This window comes from Pyrus communis, chromosome 1 (genome assembly GCF_963583255.1).
Source record: "Pyrus communis chromosome 1, drPyrComm1.1, whole genome shotgun sequence".
Lineage (NCBI taxonomy): Eukaryota > Viridiplantae > Streptophyta > Magnoliopsida > Rosales > Rosaceae > Pyrus > Pyrus communis.
In genome coordinates this window covers 35855721-35879532 of record NC_084803.1, presented here as the reverse complement: position 1 = coordinate 35879532, position 23812 = coordinate 35855721, and the positions used below count along the sequence as shown (strand labels likewise).

The 23812-nt window shown below is 36.4% G+C and overlaps 1 protein-coding gene across 1 annotated transcript; it reads right to left on the bottom strand.

The window, feature by feature from the left end:
• Nucleotides 1-20609: 20609 nt before the first annotated feature.
• LOC137709919 (probable trehalose-phosphate phosphatase D) lies at nucleotides 20610-23323 on the bottom strand. The gene is made up of 12 exons (XM_068448904.1): nucleotides 23255-23323; nucleotides 22838-23142; nucleotides 22594-22734; nucleotides 22382-22453; nucleotides 22162-22254; nucleotides 21996-22052; nucleotides 21798-21899; nucleotides 21583-21660; nucleotides 21399-21468; nucleotides 21111-21181; nucleotides 20922-21014; nucleotides 20610-20816 (listed from the first exon to the last, which is right to left on the bottom strand). Exons 2-12 carry the CDS (start codon nucleotides 23132-23134, stop codon nucleotides 20760-20762), a joined length of 1131 nt encoding a protein of 376 aa, XP_068305005.1. The 5' UTR covers nucleotides 23135-23142; nucleotides 23255-23323; the 3' UTR covers nucleotides 20610-20759.
• Between the last annotated feature and the right edge of the window lie 489 nt (nucleotides 23324-23812).

Here is a 23812-nt window from a genome sequence, read left to right as displayed (position 1 = left end):
GCCGTGCAAACCAGGGAAGACTGAAACACCACTAACAGATGCACCTAAACACATAAAGGGACCAATTAATAAAGCTATACTAAAACGATTGAATTTCAAGAAACGGACATCATAAACGGATTCAAGACGTTGAAAAACCTAAGGGGAAACCTCGGGTACCCCTATGTGCCGATGCACGCGCCGCCATGGGGCGGCGGCTCGAACAGTTACGCGTCGAGTTGGGTCATCGGAAAGTTGGCCGAAAAAGTTGCTGGCGCTACCATCCACAATGGAAAAGCACAGTATCTTCGGTGGAGGCAAGTGTGCTTCACATGCTAGCCAAGAGAGACGCCCACACGCGGACCCACGCGCTGATTGGAATCTGGGCTGGGCTTGGGCCAAGGGTTTGGGTTCTGGGCTTGGATAGCATAGCTAGGCTGGGTTACATTTGGGTTTAGATTCAGGTTTAGGGAAATCGGGTCGGGTTGACCTGATTGCAGGCCGTGGGTTGGCTGGTTTTTGGGTAGAACTTCAAACACTCATAACTTTTTCATTACTCAACCAAATCGAATGATTCAAAAATTAAAATCATAGTTCTAAACGAGATGAAGAGAATGGTACCTTGCATGATGACTAACTCACCGTGGTTTGGCTGAAAAATCCTCGAAAGTGGTGGTGCTCACTGGAAAACAAGCAAAACTTACTCTGAGTTATTTCTGCGTTTAACACGTATGTACAACTTAAAACAAACTTCAATCTAACCTTAAAACACATCCCAAGGGTTTCTAGAAGCTTACCTAGGTTGGAAAGTCACGAAAGGCGTAGGAGTTTGTTGCGGGGAGGGGGGTGCACCATAACTATCACGGTTGAAGTATCGAGTTTGGCCTGGGGTTTCGAGGTCCAACGTCTAAGCCTTGAGTCTTAGGGTTGTTGTTGTTATGAGAGTGAACTCAAAGAGAGAGGAGGGGAGATCGCAGTGAAAGGGCATGAAAGAGCTTTAAGAGAGAAAGAGAGAAAATGATGGGGATAGAGAGAAAAAGTGTTATAAAAGGAAATAGGAAAATTTGGAAATGTGGGGAGGGGATATCCAAATAGGACAAGGTTAAGGGGACAAGAATCCCAAGTGGGTCCCCTTGGTTCATAATTTAAGAATGCATAAGATGAAACAATAAATATCCGAAAACGTTCGATGGTTCGAATGTAGAATCTTCGTTATACATCCGAATTTGAATTCATTCACCCCTACACGTTCATGACGATGAGTACGATACGAATAAATTAATTAAATTAAGACTATGCATTTCGACGAGATGATCAATGAAAGTCAACTCAAAGGTACAATGGTAATTTCATAAATCCAATAGTATAAAATATGACATCTAGGACAGGGTTTCACAATCTATCCCCTTAAAAGAATTTCATCCCTGAAATTTACAACCTCAAATAAACAAGTACGGATATTGACTCCTTATAAGTTCTTCCATTTCCCAAGTCGTTTTCTTGACTGCGAGGTTCCTCCACAACACCTTTACTAACGAAATGACTTTGTTTCTCATCGTTTTATCCTGTTTCTTGATGATCGCCACTAGTTTCTCAACCTAACTCACGTCTTGACTCACTTCTAATGGTTCCGACTGAATAACGTGAGAAGGATTTGGTACATACTTCCAAAGCATGGAAACATGAAACACATTATGTATCTGTGACACCTCTAGTGGTAGCTCCAATCCATAAGCAATCATGTCAATTTTTTCTGTGATCCTGTAGGGACCAACACATCGAGGACTCAACTTCCCTCACTTACCAAAACGAACCACACGCTTCCAAGGTGACAACTTCAGGAAGACAAAATCACCAATCTCATACTCACGATCTCTAGAATGTCGGTTCGCAATGCTCTTCCGTCGATCTTGTGCCGTTTTCAAATTCTTCTTAATCAACTTGATGTTAGTATTACTGGTGTCGACAATTTCTGGCCTCACTAACACCCACTCACAACACAACGACGTCCGGCACGCCTTCCCACACAATGCCTCGAATGGTGCCATGCTGATACTAGAATGGTAATTGCTGTTGTAGGAAAACTCGATCAATGAAAAATAGCTATCCCAACTGCCATTCCACTAGAGAACACACACCCTCAATATGTCCTCCAAAGTCTAAATCGTCATCTCAGATTGACCATTGGTCTATGGATGATAGGCAGTGCTGCATAACAGCTGAGTATTCATGGCATTATGGAATTCTCTCCAAAATCTGAAGGTGAATCTTAGATCTCTGTTCGAAACAGTGGTGATGGGTACACCGTGGAGTTTAAAAATGTTATCGATGAACAACTGTGTTAACTTCTCCAGTGTGTAAGTTTGTCGAACCGGTAAGAAATGAGCAATCTTAGTGGGTCTGTCCATAATTACCCAGATGACATCAAATCTTAACCGCATGCTCGGCGAACCATACACAAAATCTATGGTAATATTCTCCCACTTCCAAGCTGGTATAGGGAGATTTTACATTAACCCTTCAGGCCTCTGCCTATTCGCCTTCACCTACTGGAAAATCATGCATCTCTTCACATACTTTGCCACATCCCGTTTAATCCCATACCAATATTAGAATGGACGAATAGTGTGATACAATTTAGTACTCCCCGGATGCATGGCATATGCCAAAATGTAGGCTTAATCCAGAGTTTCCTCCTTCACCAATTCGTTGTCCTTAGGCACAAACAACCTGTTTCCCATCATCAAGGCTCCATCTCTTCGGATCTTCAAATCTCGCCTTGTACCATTTTGAACCTGTTCCTTTAGGTCTGCACACTGCTGATCAAGCTCCTGAGCTGCCGGAACCAAATCCACCAAAACATGACTAATTTGGAAGTGTGCTAACAATGTTCCCTGTGAGTCTGGTGTCACTGTAATGCTGGTTTCTTGAAGAGAAAATAGTAGCGAAACATGGATAGCTCAAAGGGAGGCAAGTTGTCTATAAGATTTTTAGCTAAGTGTATCTGCTACGACGTTGGCATGACCAAGATGATACTTAATAATGCAATCAAAGTCATTAATGAGTTCCATCCACCTTCTCTGCCTCAAATTTATCTCTTTATGGGTGAAGACATACTTCAAACTCTTGTGACTTGTAAAGATACGACACTTCTCGTTGTATAAGTAATGTTGCCAGATTTTTAGAGAAAAAACTACTTCTCCGAGTCCAGTTCATGTGTGGGGTAGTTTATCTTGTGAGTTTTAAGTTGCCTAGAAGCATAGGCGATGACTTTCCTATGCTGCATTAAAACACAACCCACACCTGACAATGATGCATCACTATAGATTTCAAACTCACTGCCACCATCTGGAAGAGCAAGGACAGGGGCATGAGGAAGACGATGTTTAAGCTCCTGGAAACTTCGTTCATAATTCTCATCCCAGTTGAATTTGACCCCCTTTCAGGTCAATGTACTAAGAGGCAGGGCAATCATCGAGAAGTCCTGCACAAAATGTTTGTAATAACCAGCCAGTCCTAGAAAACTCTTCACTTCAGTAACATTTCTTGGTTGTTCCCACATAGACACAACATAAATCTTCTGAGGGTCCATACAAACTCCCTTAGCAGAAACCACATGCCCGAGGAAACTGATCTGGTCCAGGTAAAACTAACATTTACTAAATTTCGCATACAGCTGATGCTTCCTTAATTTCCCCAACACCAACTTCAAATGTTTCCTGTGTTCATCATTACTCTTGGAGTAGATCAAGATGTCATCAATTCATCAAATCCATGAAAGCTGCATGTGTATTTGTTAACCCAAAATGAATGACATAAAATTCATAGTGTTCATACCTAGTGCGAAAAACAGTCTTCAATACATCTTCATCCCGGATTAGCAGCTGATGGTAACCCGATTAAAGATTGATCTTAGAGAACACCTGAGCATCCCTCAGTTGATCAAACAAGTCATTAATCAGAGGCAAGGGATAACGCTTTTTACCGTTACTCGATTAAGCTGCTTGTAGTTGATGCAGAGTTTAATTAACCCATCATTCTTCCTGACAATCAGTACATGAGCGCCCCAGGGAGACATGATGGGTTGGATATAACCTTTGTCCACAAGCTCCTGAAGTTGAATCTTCAATTCCATCAACTCAGCTGGTGCCAAGGAAATAGGGTTGGTACCTGGACGTAAATAAATGGTGAATTTGATTTCCCTCACATGTGGTAACCCCGAAAAATCCTCAGGAAATAAATCGGTGAACTCATTCACCACTGGCACATCTCTAGCACACAGAGAAGGTTCACCCTGCGTGACCACGTAAGCTAAAAATCCCATATAACCCCTTTGTAGTAACTTTGCCGTCCGAATGTCAGAAATAATACTATTCTAAAGGATTTGTTGTTCACCCTGAAACGTGATCGCTAGTCATCCAGGCTGATCAAATGTCACCAATTTCTCTCTACATCCAACATAAGTGTTGTGCTTAGATAGCCAATCCATTCCCAGAATGATTTAAAGGGAATTAAATTGACCTCCAAAAGTTCTCCCTCGACAATAACTGGGCAATCCCTAAACTCCCACTATGCACAAAATAAATCTTCAAGAGGCAATTGTATAAATATATCATACCCAATTGATATACGTTGCGGGTTTACCACCCGCACAAATTGTGAAGACATGAAATAGTAAGTAGCACCCAGATCTATCAGAACATTAGCCCAATGACCAAAAACAAGTAACGTACCAGTGATAACTCTGGGATCCTGCTCTGCCTCCCTCTGAGTCATGGCGTTGATACATCCATGGGCCTGACGCCCCGAACCACTGCTACGGGCTCCATGAGTCCTAGTACCTTGGCTATTTCGACCTGCACGGTTCTTTTGAGCATGACTGCTTGAAGCTACTTCAAAATACTGTGGTTGCCTCTTAGCAGAAAACTGAGTACTCGGATTACTACTTCCACCATAACTCGAACCAGAAGCATAATCATTAGATGAACACGCACTAGCGTAATTACGGGCTATTTTTCTAGAGTCACCATACTTGAAACACATGGCTGGACCAGCAATGCAATCTCCCCGATGATGCTTACCACAAATCATGTAAGCCTTAACTGCTAAATTAGAATGGCTGAAAGACTACCTCACCATCTCATTGCCTGAGCCTTCACTGGATGATCTCAAATCCTTACTGTGTCGTTTGAACAACTAAGAGTGTCTAGGGCCAAATGAAGAAGAAAAAGAAGTAGAAGGCTTCCTTATGCTTCAGATCAGAATATACGCTGCTGATTCTGGTTTGGAGACTGGTTTTGGTTTCGGTGTTGGTCCGGGTTAAGTCTGTTCCACCATGACTGCTCGACTCTCAAAGCTCGCATATGTCATTGTTCATAGCAATCTTCAACTGTACCATCGTTTCCCGGGGGTTATCATAGACCACAGTGTGGTGACTCGCCAACCGCCGAAATGTGTTATTAAACTCCATGATAGTCAAGTTGCCTTGGCGAAAATTTATGAATTCCTGTCTTTTCCTCAGCTGTTACTCGGGGCTGAAAAAGTGTTTGATGAAAAGTTTCCTGAACGTAACCCAAGTCATCAAAGAGTTACGTAGGCGAGAGTCTTTCACTGATTTCCACCAAAATCTCGCGTTACCCTAAATGAAGTAACCAGCAATATTCGCCCACTCAGCCACTGGGCACTTCATACATTCTAGCGTATCCTCCATCTTCTTTAGCCAATCCTCGGCCTCCTCACAGGCTCCAACTACACACAACTCGGTAACACCCCAACTCCTAGCAATCTTTATATAACTACCACTCTGCTTGTTATTCCTAGGGAACTCATGTCACAGAGCAGAGGTCAACTACTGAATTCCACCTATTAAACCAAAACGAGGTCACCGAGGTACATCCCCACCAGGAGGATCCATGATTCTGATATGAGACAAAAATGATTTAGAATGACGAAAGATTATGGCCATAAGAAACCTTATGATTACCAAATGGAAGAATGAAGTCTTAAGTATGTTCTGATACCAATCTAACATGCCTCGATCTTGATGTCCGAAGGACAACGAGATGGCCACGTGCTGGCTGACACCTGAGGTAATGCAAGCCATTTTATGAATGCATATGCCGAGAACATATGAAACATGCATATAAATTTTGCGCATAAGTATGCAATGTAATATTCAAATACAACCTTAACAAACTAATATAATAAGTTCAACTACCAACAAAATAATAGTGATAATGCATGACATGTTCAGAGCATATTACTAATTTAGAATATAAGCAGAAGGTGTAACAGAATATGCTATTACAAGAATGTCCAAACGGAGAGAAGGACACAAAGTCACTGGTATGGGAATGCCTCGTAGCTTGGATCGTATGCTTCGTTCCTAGGTCCTGAGGGGGTGCAAAACAAAACTTGAGTTGACCAAGTTGATATATAAGTAATACTGAAACAGTTATTCATCAACGTACTAACTCCCAAAGTTTAGGAAAACTCAATAGTGTAATATGTAATAGGTTTTCCAAAACTCTAGCGTGCCATAAAACTTTTCATAAAACATATATCATATAAAGTGTGCTTAGTAGTGGTATCAAAATCGCCAGAAGGCAGTATCCTTCACCTGTAGGCCCTACATCACCCTACCGAAGCCATATAAGGATATCAATCGCCTGTAGGTAGGACTAAATCTTCATTCGCCCAAAGGTAGAATCACGCCCGTAGGCAGTATCATTTGCCCGTAGGCAAATTGTATGAGTAACCACTAAATAAGCATAATAAAAACATGAACATAATATTTCCAAAATATATATCTCAATGGAGCTTAATAGCTCAGACATCATATCTAAAATCATATTCGTATCTCAATAAGCATAAATTCAGTGAAGCATGATATTTCATAAAGCGTAAAACCAATTTACTCATAAACATTTCATAAAACGTAGCCAGTAAATCATGCTTTTCATGTATGCATTTCTAGTAATTAAATCATGCATTTTGGAAAGGGTACATTCATAGATATTCCGTAGTCGAAGAGGGGGACGAAAATGCCACTACCAAACGCACCTAAGCACATAAAGGGACCAATTAATAAAACTATAAAACGATTGAATTTTGAGAAACAGACATCATAAACGGATTCAAGACGTTGAAAAACCTAAGGGGGAACCTCGGGTACCTCCACGCGTCGTCGCACTCGTCGCCATGAGACGACGACCCGGATGGTCACGCGCCGAGTTAGATCATCGAAAAGTTGGCCGAAAAAGTTCCAGGGGCCACAGTAGACGACGGAGCACAATACCTCCGATGGAGGCACGTGTGCTCCATGCACCAGCCAAGAGAGACACTCACACGTGGACCTACACGCTGATTGGAATCTGGGTTGGGCTTGGGCCGAAGGTTTGGGTTATGGGCTTGGGTAAGATAGTTGGGCCGAGTTGCATTTGGGTTTGGATCCGAATTTAGGGAAATCGGGTCGGGTTGACCCGGTTTGAGGCCTTGGGTTGGCCGGTTTCTGGGTAGAACTTCAAACGCTCATAACTTCTTCATTACTTAACCAAATTGAGTGGTTCAAAAACAAAAATCATAGTTCTCAATGAGATGAAGAGAATGGTACCTTTCATGACTGCTAACTCGTTGTGGGTTGGCAAAAAAAAAGGCTTCAAAAGTGGCGGTGCTCGCCAGAAAACTGGGAAAAGCTTACTTTGACCTATTTCTGCGTTTAACACTTGTGTACAACTTAAAACAAGCTTCAATCTAACCTTAAAACACATCCCAAGGGTTTCTAGAAGCTTACCTACGTCGAAATAGTCACGAAAGTCGTCGGAGTTCATCGGGGGAGGGTGCACCGTAACTGTCATAGTTGAAGTATCGATTTTGGCCTGGGGTTTTGAGGTCCAAAATCCAAGCCTTGAGTCTTGGGGTTGTTGTTGTTGTGAGAGTGAACTCAGAGAGAGATGAGAGAGAGATTGTAGAGAGAAGGCACGGGAGAGTTTTAAGAGAGAAAATGATGGAGAGAAAGAGAAAGAGTACTTATAAAAGGAAATAGGAAAATCTGGAAAGGTGGGGAAAGGGTATTCGGATAGGGTCAGGTTAAAGGGACAATAATCCCAAGTGGGTCCCCTTGGTTCGTAATTTAAGAATGTGTAAGACGAAACACAAAATATCCAAAAACGTTTGACGGTTCGAACGTAGAATCTTCGTTATACATCCGAATTCGAATCTGTTAAGGCTTACGCGTTCGTGATGATGAGTACGATACGAATAAATTAATTAAATTAAGACTACGCGTATCGATGAGATGATCAACAAAAGTCAGCTCAAGGGTACAATGGTAATTTTATAAATTCGATAGTATAAGATACGATAAATCGAGGATAGGGTTTCACATGTTTAATTTCTATTTTCTCAATATTGCTTATTAAATTAAATATCAACTAAAACACTCTATAAAACAAAGCTCTTGGTTTTTTTTAGAATAAAACTAAAGCATTTCCTTTAAATTAAGGAAGTTTTACCTATAGAGACAAAAACACAAAATACAATTTATAAAATTCGACTGTTTTGAATCATTTTAAACGGAGAAACAAAAGTTCAAAACTCAACAAACCTAAAGCAAACCAAATTTTAAAGTTCCAGCCATGCTCCCAATTGACTTGTTACTTAACTAAGTCAACACTGCAAACCAACACCATCTATAAAAAGTTCAAACTGATTTAGAAAAATTAAGTTATGCACTTTTGCAAGATCAGTTTCAAAACTTTCTGCACTTCTACAAGATTAGTTTCAAAATTTCAGTATTTCTGCAATATCAGTTTCAAAGTTTTTCGCACTTCTGCAAGATTAGTTTCAAAATTCCAACACTTCTGCAACATCAATTTAAATTCTTTTAGCACTTCTACAAGACCAATTTTAAAATTCCAGCACTTCTGCAAGGTCGATTTCAAAATTTTTAGTACTTCTACAAAATCAGTTTCAAACTTTTCAGCACTTTTGCAAGATTAGTTTCAAAATTTTCATCACTTCTGCAAGATAATTCAAAATTCCAACACTTCTACAAAATCAGTTTTAAAACTTTTAGCACTTCTACAAGAGAAGTTTTAAAATTTCATCATTTCTACAAGATTAGTTTCAAAATTCTAGTACTTTTGCAAGATCAATTTCAAATTCTTGTACATGCAAGATCAATTCCAAAATTCATGCATCCATATAATCAAAACCTCAAAAATCAAATACTTTCTAAAAATACTAAAAAAAAAAAATTTTAAAAAAATCCCATTTGTTTTCATAAAAGAGAAAAACTCATAAATTTAGGGAACAATGCGAAGAAGAAGGATAAGAGAAAGAAAATTACAAAAAAAAAAAAAAAAAATCCCATTTGTTTTTATAAAAGAGAAAAACTCATAAATTTAGGGAACAATGCGAAGAAGAAGGATAAGAGAAAGAAAATTACAAATAAGAAGTACAAGAAAGAGAAAGACGAAGATAATGTAACCAAAAAATAATAATTTGAAGTTTAACTGTATCTATGTTGCATTATATTTTTTTAATCTTTATTTTGGTTACAAATGAAAAGTCAGCTGACTCTTAATCTAGTAGTATTTTTCTCCGCTTGGTTTAAAGATATCCATGTTCGAATACTCCTCTTTGAATAATATAGGAAACTTCATTCTAATCCTTGGCAAATATGACTTTTAGACTAAAACCTTAAGTAAGTTCAAAATATAATTTTAATCCCTTGATACAATAGACCATCTCCAAAGGATATGTCAAAATTGCCAAATAGACATATAACAGTAACAAATGACATACTATTTATTCCAACCGAGATGTCAAAGCTAACATGAAATAAAAGACTAAGCTGACATGGACAAAGAGATGTCAAATTTGAAGGTGCCTTCAAATATGGTTTTTGCTATTTCCAAAGCCATTCAATTTGCCTTACCTTAAATGCTAGCATATTTCAGTATTATTTTATTATTATTATTATTATTATTTTGAACAAAAAATATTTACACTAAGGGGGAGGGGGTAGGCTCAGCCTAACAATACGCTAGCAATAATGTGGTTCAAATTTGCCTTTGATGAGAATCGAACCTAAGACTTGTCACTTACAAGTGGAAAAGAATACCACTAAACCGTAGTACTAAGTGGTATTATTTTATTATTTTTAAACCAACAACAACCCAACTTTTATTATTTTTGTTAAAAAAAAAACATAAATGCCATATCAGGTGGAAGGAAAATATTGACAAAATGTCAAATTAACAAGTCAACCAACAAATCTAAATTTGAAGTTAATGTAACAAATAAGAAGTAGGAGAGAGAGAAAGACGAAAATAATGTAACAAAAAAAAAAATTGAAGTTTAACTGTATCTGTGTTGCATTATATATTTTTTAATCTTTATTTTGGTTACAAATGAAAAATCAACTGACTATTAATCTAGTAGTATTTTTCTCCGCTTGGTTTAAAGATATCCATGTTCGAGTACTCCTCTTTGAATAATATAGGAAACTTCATTCTAATTCTTGGCAAAGATGACTTTTAGACTAAAACCATAAAGAAGTTCAAAATCTAATTTTAGTCCCTTGATACAATAGACCATCTCCAAATGATATGTCAAAATTGCCAAATAGACATATAACAGTAACAAATGATATAATATTTACTCCAATCGAGATGTCAAACTGACATGGACAAAGAGATGTCAAATTTGAAGATGCCTTCAAATATGGTTGTTGTTATTTCCAAAGCCATTCCACTTGCCTTACCTTAAATGCTAGCATATTTAAGTAATATTTTATTATTATTATTTTTTTTGAACAAACAATATTATCTACACTAAAGGCGAGAGGGTGGGCTTAGCCTCACAATAGGATAGCAATAATGTAGTTCAAATTCACCTTTGGTGAGAATCGAATCTAAAACTTTTCACTTACAAGTGAAGAGGAATACTTGTCACATCCCGGCACAGGCCCCTACCACATCCCGGGCTCAACTCCACTGTAGCATGATATTGTGTACTTTGGGCCCCAACCACGCCCTCATGGTTTTGTTTTTGGGAAGTTAAACGAGAACTTCCCAGTGGGTCACCCATCATGGGATTACTCTCGCGCGAATTCGCTTAACTTCGGAGTTCCGAGCTAGTGAGCTCCCAAAATGCCTCATGTTAGGTAGAGATGAGAATATACATATAAGACTTACAAGATTCACTCCCCTGGGCAATGTGGGATGTTACAATACTACTAGACGGTAGTACTAAGTGGCATTATTTTATTATTTTTAAACCAACAACAACCCAACTTTTATTATTTTTGTTAAAAAAATAAAAATAAATGGCATAACAGGTGGAAGGAAAATATTGACAATATGTCAAATTGACAAGTCAGCCATCAAATTTAAATTTGATGTTTTGAATTTGACGTCTCATTTGAAGATGCTCTTCATCACCTAATTTATTAAACTTCCCTTTTTCTTCCTAATTTTAATCATTTCATTCATCATAATATATTTTGTTGTAACCATTTAGATAAACTAATTTTTGTTATACAATATATTTCAATATACGTTGTCTTCTTTATTTAGGTACATTAATCCATTTAATATATTTTAGTGTATCCATTTCGGTACACACATTTAGGTACATTAATTTGATGTAATATATTTCAATGCATACATTTTGGTACATACATTTTGGTACTAACATTTAGGTACAAATATTTAGGTGTATTAGTTCGATATAATATATTTTTGTACTAATATTTAGGTACATTATTTGAGTCTTTCAAGTATGAAGAATGTTAAATAAAATTAATAAATTTAAAAAACTTTTTTGGGTCAAAAAAATAAATTGAAATGTGTATATTAATAAGTTCAAATCTTTAATTGGAGACATTGAATAAAATACTCATTAATTAATTTGAGTTAAGGACACATCAACGTACTATAATCAATATGTAATCTCACACCAGGTTTGTATTAAAATTCAATCTTTTTCAAGGATTAAAGTAAAAAAAAAAAAAAAAAAAAAAAACCCTAAGAAAATGATTGCTGCAAAAATTCATTTTAGAAATCATTAAATTAAAGATGCGATAATTGGAAACGATGTTAACAGTAAACTCACAGTACCATGTTTTTTTTTTTAGTGCATCGATATTTTTATACTAGGGGAGGGGGGTTCGGCTAAGCCACACAATGGACAGTCTAATTTGGTATCGAATTTGCCATTCACGAGATTCAAACTTAAGACTTCTCACTTTTAAGCGAAGAGGTATACCACCAGACGGTAGTACTGAGTGGCTCACAGTACATGTTAAATCAAAGTTTATGCAAGAATGATTACCATAATTTAGGATTTTCTTTAGGATCATATGAGTCCTTATAACAACATAAACGGTCACTAGCATCTATCTTTTGATTGTGCCAATTGGTTCTCATATTCCTTTCTCATACAATCATGCATAGAGCCATAGACTGATGGATGAAGATAAAATGATTAACACTAATGGAAAACCTATACGAAAATGGTAATCTATTGGGACTTTCCATGTTTTGGTTTGAATTATGTTCTTGTTGACTTATGTTGACTGATACCACATCAGATGCCACATCATCAAGGAAACAGTTAAGAATTAGTTGAGGTGGTTATAAGAAAACTTACTGTGTAAGAGAGTTAGTTAGAGGATGTAGTGTATAAAAAGGCTGTGAGCAGCTCATTGTAATAAACTACAATTTCCATCAATACGAAAACTTTCATTGTTTTTCTCCTTGTTTATTTAAATTCTTCTTATTGTTCTTAGGTTTCTGGTATGTTCTTTCATACTGTTAAGATGGTATCAATCGCCTGAACGATTCTCGGTGTTATTACTTTCGCTGATGATTTCGTTGACATTGTTGGAAGCTTGTTACAGTTCTTGGAGGCTTACTCATTGAGTTTCTTCGATTGTTGGGCTGCTGAATTGAGTATCTGGTTCTGTAATTTCTGTCTCTAATCTCTGCACATGAAGTGTTTGTGTTTTTGCGTTAGTAAAGAAATATGGTGATTTTGGTGTTTTGCTTAGTGTCTTGTATCTGGGTTTCTCTTTGTACATGATTATGGCTAATGAGAAGAGTTGTTGACGGTAGATGAAGTACGTGTATGATTGTGATAAGGGTTGCAGTTGAAGATTTGGGTCATTGTTGAGATATATGAAGTTTTTAGTGGGTAATTCAAGAAAGTCGATGACAAGATAGTTCTGCATTTGCTAATTTGAGAAGTTGATAATTGTTAAAGACTGAAGGTGAAAGCTTACTGAAACATTGGTGTTTTGTGATTTATGAATTGATATCTGAGTTTGCTAATTTGAGAAGTTGATAATTGTTGAAGACTAAAAGTGAAAGATTACTGAAAGATTGGTGTTCTGTGATTTACGAATTGTGTAATTCTTGAAAGATTGGTGTTTGTGATCAACTGTTAAAGATTGTTAGTTGTTGTGAAAAGAATTAAGTAATCAAAATGGGTGATAAATCAGTACAAATTGAACTTTTGCTTGGCATGTTGACTGTAAAGTTGCAAGATGATAATTTTGTTAAGTGGAACTATCAGTTTCAGTCAGTTTTAAGAGGGTATAATTTCTTGGAATTCATTACTGGTGAAGCTCCTTATCCATCAAAGTTTGTGATAGATACTGAGAGTTGAGTAACTAAAGAAATAACATAGGCTTATAAGTCTTGGGTTCAAAATGATATGGCACTGTTGAGTTTGTTGATTGCTACCTTATCAGATAATGCTATAGAATATGTCATAGGGTGTAAGACATCACATGAGGCCTGGACAAATTTACAAGAAAGATACGCTTTTGTGTCATGGGCTAGAATTAATTAGCTCAAAACTAAATTTCATACAATTAAAAAAAGAAGTGACTCTATTGATAAGTATCTGCTCAGGTTAAAAGCTATTCGTGATCAATTGTTGTATGCAAGAGAAAGAGTTACTGATAATGATTTGATTATAACAACCTTATCTGAATTAACACCTGAATTTGATATGGTTAAGACTGTTGTTCTAGCAAGAGAGACCTCTATTCCTCTGAAAGATTTTAGAGGACAGTTGATTGGTGCTGAATATGCTATAGAGGCAAGAATTACTACTTTGGCAAGTGGTATGGCTGCGATGTAATTTCAAGATGATTAATCTAAAGGGTGGGAATCAGAGTTCAAGGTATACACAAGGAGAAAGTTCAAGTGCAGGATCAAGGTCTGGTGATAACCAAGGGTATTAAGGGAATAACAGATCGATTTCAGAATAGAAATGGCTTTAATTCTTTGCAGTTTAATAACAAGAATGGTTATGGTTCATTCAATAATTCAAGACCTTATTACAATGGCAATAGATAGAGAGGGGGCAACAACTATAATGGCTACTTTAATACTGGAAATCGAAACTCTTGGAATCGTAATACAAATTTCAAAGCTAATGTTGTGGTTGAATGCCAGATTTGTTCTCACAAGGGCCATACGACTCCAAATTGTCTAAATAGAAGTGATAATGGCTCATCATATAATGGCTATCAGGTTACAATGTGTCAAATCTGTGGGAAAAAAGGTCACAGTGCCTTGGAATGCAGATATAGGAATAATTATTCTTATCAAGGTGCTCATCCACCTTATTCTCTAACTGCTTATACAACTTAAGCTCTATCACAAGTGTTTGCAGCTGAATTTGGACAACATTCACAAGGTTTTTCTGTGGCTGATACTTGGGTATTGGACATTGGTGCTTCCCATCACATGATACCAAACCTTGGAATTTTGAACCAATGCAATATAACGGTGATGAGAAGATCACTATTGGTAATACTCCATGTTCCAAAAATTACAGTTAATCTTTTATCTGTAAAGAAGCTTTGCAAGGATAATGGTTGCTGGTTTATTTGTGATGAAATTATGTTTTTCATACAAGACAATCTAACAAGAATGATTGTACCAAGGCAGGAGTATAAGAGCTATATGAGATTCCAATGAAAGTGTTTTCAAGAAGGCTTGTTGTTGATTCAACTATGGTAGTTGCATTACTTGGGAAAGCTGCGAGAACTTCAGTATGGCACAAGGGAGTTGGGCACATATATGAGGAAGTACTTTCTGCAATGCTTAGGAACTTTAGACATTTTGTTAGTGAGGATCCTTCACTCATGGTGTGTTCTTCATGTTTGTCTGGGAAAATGTGTAGACAACCATTTTCTGTAAATGAAACTAGAGCTAGCGTTTTGTTTGAGAAAGTACACTCTGATATATGAGGACCAACTCCAACTAAGTCTCTAGAAGGTTTTAGGTACTATATAAGCTTTATTGATGAGTTTTCAAGATTTCTGTAGATTTTCCCAATTATCAATAAATTAGATGTGTTTCAAGTATTCATAAATTTCCTTTCGTTTGCTGCAACTCAGTTTAATGCTCAAATTAAGTGTTTACAAATTGATGGTGGATCTGAGTATTTGAGTAACAAATTCAAAGCTTTTTTAGCATCAAAAGGCATTGTACATTCTATATCATGTCTTTATACCCCTCAACAAAATGAACTTGCTGAGAGGAAACATGGGCATTTGGTTAAAACAGCAATCACATTGTTAACAGATGCTAATATTCGATCACAATTTTGGAATTTTGCTTGTAATCATGCTGTTTTTCTGATTAATAGAATGCCATGTAAGAACCTAGGTATGAAGCCACCTTACCAGTTGCTATTTCATAAAGATCCAGTTTTACATACTTTGAATTTTTTGGATCTGGTGTATATCCATTCTTAAGGCCCTATAATCACAACAAGCTTCAACCAAGGTCTAAACTATGTGTGTTTTTGGGATTTGCTGTTGGATATAAAGGGGTTGTGTGTTATAACACAGGTAGTAACAAATTAATTCTTTCAAGACATGTGATTCATGATGAAAGTGTGTTTCCTTATAAGCTTCAAGGGATAACAGTTACTGGGAATACAAGTAAGGCTCAATATACAAGAATATCACCTGTTATTGTTCAAGTGTCTAATTCTATTACAAATTCACATGTTGGGTTATCTCAATCTATAGAGCAACAAACTACAGATCCATAAACTGTTGAAGAAGGGTTAAGGCACAATACACATGAGTCTAGTTCTTTGGTTCAAGACATACCAGATATCATTCATGATGCAACAAATAGTTCTTCTTCCTATCATTCTCTAGTCTCTACTTAAGGTCTAATGACAATGTTACATGTACATGAGGCCTCACAATTGGAGGTCATACTTCCAATTTCTTCTCCTTCATCCTCATCTGATATTCATAAAGAAGCAGGTTATCCTATGGTTACCAGAATAAGGTCAGGATCAATTCCAAAGAGGGCATACATTGGTTTTCTTGCTTCATGTCCAACATTACAAACTTTGCAATTAGATGATGAATTTGAATTGTTTGGTGGGTTTTCATTTCTTGCTGCTATTAAAGACTCAGATAAGCCTTCGACATTCAGACAAGCATCTCAAATCTCTCAGTGGCAAAGTGCAATACAAGATGAATATAATGCACTCAAATCTCAAAGGACATGGCAATTAGTCCCGCCTCTACTTGACAGATCAATAATTGGGAGCAAGTGGGTTTATAAAATCAAGAAAAATCTTGATAGAAGTGTCTCCAGGTACAAAGCCAGACTTATGGCTCAAGGGTTTTCACAACTTGGAGACCTTTAGTCTAGTGGTGAGACACATCACAGTGAGGTTGATATTGTCCTTGACAGCTATATATAAGTGGGAATTGAAGCAATTAGACATCAAGAATGCCTTTCTGCATGGTGAATTACAAGAAGAGGTGTATATGAAACAACCTCAAGGCTTTGTGGATCTTTATCATCCAGATTATGTGTGCAAAGTTCTTATATGGTCTCAAACAGGCACCTAGAGCCTGGAATTCGAAGTTCACGAGTCATTTACTAGCATTAGGGTTTATTGCATCTGCCTCAGATACTAGTCTGTTTGTAAAGAATGATGGTCAAGATGTGGTGATCCTACTATTATATGTGGATGACATAATTCTCACAAGGTCCAATACTACTAAAGTTCAGAAAGTGATTAAACATTTGGCTGGTGTATTTGACTTAAAAGACATGGGTACACTTACCTACTTCTTGGGATTATAGATTCATTACAATGCTAATGGAGATATAGTTTTGAATCAAACCAAATATATAAAGGATCTTGTACACAAAGTTGGGATGAAGTCATGCAAGCCTGCAAATTCTCCATGTAAACCTCATAATCAGATGTTAGTCAATGAGGGTAAACCATTACAAGATCCTACTTTGTAGAGAAGTTTAGTTGGTTCCCTACATTATCTAACATTCACATGCCCAAATATAGCTTATGCTGTGAATTCAATGTGTCAGTTCATGAAATCACCAATTGATGTGCATTTGTGTTTTGTCAAACGAATTATAGATATCTTCAAAGGACTGCAGAGTGTGGAATCACCTATTCTTCTAATATAGATGTGCATTTAATAGCATTCTCAGATACTGATTGGGCTGCTAATTTAAATACAAGATGTTCAGTGACTGGTTATGTGGTATACCTTGGTAGTATTCTTATCTCTTGGCAATCCAAGAAGCAAATTCCTTGGTAGTATTTTGATCTATTGGCACACACTGCAGTAGATATAGCCTAGATTCGATTGATTTTGAAGGACTTAGGAGTTGTATTGTCTGTTCCACCAACTATAAACTGTGATAACATGTTTGCGATAACACTCAGTGCTAATCTAGTGTATCATTCAAGAATCAAACACCTTCATATTGACTATCACTTTGTCAGGGAAAGGGTACATAAAGGTGATTTGGTGAGTGAATATTTGCCTATAGATGAACAGGTTGTGGATGTTCTTACAAAAGGGTTGCAAAGTCGTACATTCACTCGTCATTTTTTCAATCTCAAACTAGGATACCCTAGTTGAGATTGAGGGGGGATGTTGACTTATGTTGATTGATGCCACATCATAAAGGAAACAGTTAAGAATTAGTTGAGGTGGTAATAAGAAAACTTACTGTGTAAGAGAGTTTGTTAGATGATGTAGTGTATAAAAAGGTTGTGAGCAGCTTATTGTAATCAACTACAATTTCCATCAATACGAAAACTTTCATTGCTTTTCTCTCAGTTTCTCTAAATTCTTCTTAGTGTTCTTAGTTTTCTGGTATATTCTTTCGTACTGCTAAGAGTTCTGTGATATATGCCAACTTTGCCAAATTAAGAAGATACTTAACGGCTTGTTTGTGTATGGCGATGATGAATATACTCCTGCTAAGGTATATAGGAAAACTATGTCAATTTAGCAGCAATGAACAATGCCACTGACTGGTGCAGGTACGTCCTCTCAACCCAAGACTTAAAATAATGAATATGGCATGGATCAAAATATGTAACCGTCGTCAACTTAGATATTTTGGGCAATGGACTCAGTAATTCGTATAAACATAAATTATAGAATTCATTGGGTTCTTTGATTATAAAAATAGGGGTGTGATATCTAAACATCCCATTTTACTTCTCACATAAAATTTTAATTTTTGGCCGTTGGATTGGATGAATTGAAGAAGATCAATGAACAGAAATTATCAAGGGGTGTGTGAATGGCACACCCCTAAAAATATTAGAAAGCCCAAACTTAATTCTAGAAAAATTGTTTGTATTTTAAGCATTATGCCTAACTATTTGGGCATTTTGCCAACTGTGAATGGATGCTTCCTATTATTGAGGTTTTAACATTGAGTTTGGAGTAATGATATTCATACCATGTTTTTATACCATATTTTTATACCACCTTAGGTGGTATATGATGTGGACAGCCACATCACTTGAAAAATTTGCAAAACCCAAGGAAAAGAAGGAGAAAGACTCTTCGTATACCACAATCATCATTAATTAACTAGTTTTTCTTAATTATTAGTTTATTAAATAATGAACTAAATTTAAAAATCTGATTAATTCAAATGATATGACTATCTACATTAAATGCTACCTAAGATGGTATAAAAATGTAGTATAAAAACATGATATGAATAACATTACTCTTGAGTTTGTGTGTAGATGCTTCCTATTATTGAGGTTTTAACATAGAGTTTTGTGTGGACAGAAGTCACCCAATAATATTGGTGGTCTGAAACACACAGTTCAAGAATTCGTATTGTGACAACAGTTCAAGAATTCGTATTGGACAGAAGTCACCCAATAATATTGGTGGTCTGAAACACAGAGTTCAAGAATTCGTATTGTGACAACAGTTCAAGAATTCGTATTGGACAGAAGTCACCCAATAATACTGCTGCATGCATATTTTTCCATGCTTTGTTTAGGTTAATTAGTAATAAGTATTAACAACAGATTAAATTAAACAACACCCCCATGGATATCCATGAGGGTCTCAGAGCACTGCTTCCAACACCACGTTAGTATTTCAATACCATATATAATTATCATCTTATTATATATAGTCTAGGCAATGTGCACAAAACATTTTCCCCAAGTTCTCTTGGATTCCTAGTGTACGCAAGATAGCTTATATATGGGCTGCCATTTTCGAAAATTAAAAGGAAACATCCATAAAATAAATTAGCAGAGATAAAAGTAAAAATTTGGAACATGTAACTCAATAATGCTCATCTTCATTTACATAATCATACATGTAGATTCTCCCATTCGATTCTTATTGGAACAAAATAAGTAAGACAATAGTTAAGCCCAAAGGTCCCCAATTATTATATATGAAGTAGGGTATAATAATCAGTAGTGCCCCTCTAAAGAGACATGTCTTGGTTCCATAATACAACTGTAACCAAGTTAATTCTACAGGATGTTATGCTTAAAAAAAAAAAGTAAAAATAAATGAAAAGCACTAGCAAATGGTTCAATGCCAATATACCGTACCATGCAATTCATTTTTTGTAAAAATAATGATGGTTGCATGCGTGTGGAAAGTTGACTCCAAGTATATAACTGCCGTCATTGTTATTTGCAAATGTACTTGGCTTGGAGACGAAAATAATTGCTTAAATTTCTTTTATCATATATATATGGGAATTTTTTTTATATGATCAAATGATAACAAAGTGACTGTGGGAAAAAATTATAACCTTTAGACATCTGAATTAAATTCGAATTCCTCAATTGTACAAAATTTCTTGTGTTTACATCCGTGTATTCAAGTTTCAGTTTTAAGTCCTCATTTTTTGAAGTAAACTCTACATTGAGAATGTTAAGCATTGTGTTACAGTACTATGTAATGCCATGGGTTTTTTTTTTGTTTTAGTTTGGATGCTATTTGGCCGATTACTTATTGTTGTTATGATAGTGATCGGAATTGGTAACCTTCAAATGAGAAATCAATTACTTAACTCATCTGCCAATGTACCCCAAAGGGCTAGGGAAGGGCTAGGGAAATACTGCTTTATTTGCGTTTGGTCCTATGCATATTTAATTGGGGTTTGAAAGTTTATTATTTGTTTAATTGTGAAAGTCGGTTTTCAGTTTGAAAAACACAGCTGGAAGAGTGTATTCATATTACATCATGATTAATTAAACAATGGCCATGCAAATACATGTGGTTGATAAAACAAATAGACCGCAAGACAATGAGAGATCTTGAGAGGGGCCATTATATACAATTTCCAAAATTCATTATCCATAATTAATAATCACTTAACAATAAATTAAACTTCATATTTCAATCCACCCTTCACAAAATTTTGGGGTGGGTTTCAGTCAATTGTGCGCTCCCCATTGTCGACCTAGCTAGTTAGTTTGCTGGTTTTCCATTTCACCAAACGCCGCAAAAAATCCTTAACCTGTAAAAGTAATGCAATAATATGAAACTTTATGGTAAAAACCAAAGAAAATATAAGATATATATATCGAATAGCATAAATTCCATTGAATAATATTGTTCTTACCTCCGCTGGTTCTTGTAAAGTGTAAGACGCATTTGTTTCTTTTGGAACTTTAGAAACTAGAATACCAAATCCTTGTCCTCTATCGCGTAGCACCTGATCATTTTTAGGATGTGAAAATATGTCAAGGACTTGTAAGAAAATATCGATACTTTCAGCAAATTAAAGAAATGTAGGGAGGGCATTTCATACCTTGAAGGCGTCCTCGTCTGTTCGATCATCTCCAATATAGACTGGTAGTACTTCGTTTGAGTTCGCATATCCTAAAGAGACAATAATTCAACATCTTCAGAAAAATTATTTAACTAACATATGATTTTGTTAATCAGGAACAATCGCCGACACATGCATAGATACTTGTGAACATTAATTAATGTGAGTTCTCCTTTAGGAACTGCACCATTCAGACTGACTCACGGCAACATTTCTTCAAATACAAATCATAGACTTTAGAAGAAAATATTTGACTCCAAGACGCACCTAATGACTCTAGCAGGAATTCAAGAGCTTTGCCTTTGTCCCATTTGATGGTTGGGCGGATCTCTAATACCTGTTTAAAACCAGCATACCACTGTTAGGCATGCAGTTACTAATGTACAAAATATAACCATGGCCATGCAAAAAATTCACTGAAAATTTTAAAGATACAGACATGATGAGTTACCTTCCTCCCTTGAGTCAACCTGAGCTTCGGATACTCATTGAGAACAAGTCTAACTTGCTCCGCTAAAACTGCCCAACTCTGCCAAATTAACAAAAATACAAAACAAATTTTTTTTTAATTCTAAATGAATGTGTTATTTATCAGATTACATGAATAAAACATGATAAAATTAAGAAAAATAAATGAAAACTAATAGGTGGGACTTGTTTGCTTACCTTCTCATCAACACAACGGAAGTGTACAGATAAGCAAAACTTATTATTTTCCACCCTAGCTCCTGAGATGGATCTGGTTTTCTCCAACAAAATTTTGTACACCTATTAAAAGATTTACACAAATTTAATTAGTCCTCCCAACACACTTTTGAATATTCTCAATTTTCTTGTTCTTAAAATTGATATCAGTGAACAAACCTCATCAATCATTGGTACAAACTCACTGGCCGGTTGGAAGAGAACTGCTTGATTACCCTAAATAAACCATGAAAAATATTATATTAGTCATAACAAAAAGTGATACGGTAATAAAATAAAAACAAAGATAAAGAACTTTTTATTGTGGTATCACACTAGAGCTCACATTCTTATATTTGCTACTTTTGGATGGTCCCTTGATGTCCATCCCATGGCTGCCTGCATAATAAAGCTCTCCTAATTTTACAAAGCTGTAAACCTGCAAATTTATCAGAAACAAAATTACCACTATTTATATAATTCCACTAATCATGAAGTAGAAGAAGAAAAAAAAGAAACAAAATTACCACTATTTATATTTCTTTGTATAGAAAGAAAAACTGTACCTTGTCTCTGCACCTCCCGCTAACAATTGCTGTAGGAAAGTATCTAGCAGCGGCCTTCACTGCCTTTCTCATCTGACCAAAATTACCACAGTAATTCAGAATCTGAGAAAGGCATATACACATACATATACGTATATATGGATACGGTGTACAGTATAAATATATATTTACTGAAGAAAGTTGAGCAGAATCAGATGGGAGAAATAATAAACCTCATTGGACATGAAAGCACGATCTGGGTCTTCCACAATTGGGGAGAGGGTGCCATCGTAGTCAAGAAACAATACAATCTGCTTGCCCTTTGAAGCATTTGTTATCTGCTCGAACATGCTCATAGCTGATGGATGGCGACTCTATATATTTAACCCCAAAAAAAAAACAAAAAGATTACTCTAAATTTAATATTAAAAACACCCATAATGATTGATTTAAGTTATTTTTTAGGGCAATGCTTACACTCCAAGAGTTATTATCCACTGTTTCAGAAAGAGACTGAGGAGTGGCAGCGGATTTGACACGAGGCGGAGAAGAAGCTCTCAAGGAGTCAACCCAAGCATTGACTCGGGCTGCTCCCCCTTCTTTGTCAACATTCAAAACCTTGATGTTCATGGGAATGGTGAAGCATCCTCCTCCTCTTCCTGCCTCAGTCATCGGTTTTGGCACCGATTGTGAAAACATATTCTGCTTTGCAGCAACCGTGACTGTAATAGCCACGCCTTTGGCATCAGAAACAACCACATTTTGGTTGGTCATTTTTCTGCCTGCACACACAAGAAAACACCACAAACTTTCACACTCTAAATACATCCAAGCATGCAAAATTTGTTCAATGGATTGAAACGAGAAAACCCATTTGAAGGATTGTGATTATACCTCGAAGGTTTCGAAGAATTTGAGGAAGAGAAAAAACAGAGGAAGAGAAGAACAGAGGAGGTTTGTGGGTTGTTTGGGAGATGATGAAACAGAAGGCAGGGTGGGAGGGTTTAAATAGAAACAAAAAACCTGAGGGAAAGAGAGAAGAAGTCGAGAATCGAACCACACGCGCAGTCGAGTCGGCTGCTCGCTCGTTCACAAGTATTTTCAAACGGGGTCGCTTGTCAATTTAGGGTAAAAGTAATGTTAAGTAAACTAAAATTTTAAAACAAATGATGTATTACCAATAAAAAAATAGGCACGTTAATTAATACTTAAGTAATAATTCAATTATCAACAATTATATCATTTAGCTTATAAGATTTAATTTTAATCTCTTTAGCATTACCGTCAATTTATAATAGTGATTCTACCGCACAAGATGACGAAATTATCGCTCTTGTTCTTGCCTGTACTTTTCGGCCTCAATATTGTAATAGAATTGGAAGGGACGTATAACTGTGACCCCAATGCACCCAATAATAACACCCTTCAGACCTTGTTAATAGTTGATCAACC

What these genes read in the sequence shown, in the direction of transcription:
- LOC137709919 (XM_068448904.1), bottom strand. Translation starts at nt 23,134, where the DNA reads ATGACCAACCAAAATGTGGTTGTTTCTGATGCCAAAGGCGTGGCTATT. An exon ending in TCCGTTGTGTTGATGAGAAG is followed by an intron (nt 21,661 to 21,797) that starts GTAAGCAAACAA and finishes TTAATTTGGCAG; the next exon opens with AGTTGGGCAGTTTTAGCGGA. An exon ending in GGTTGACTCAAGGGAGGAAG is followed by an intron (nt 21,469 to 21,582) that starts GTAACTCATCAT and finishes GGTTTTAAACAG; the next exon opens with GTATTAGAGATCCGCCCAAC.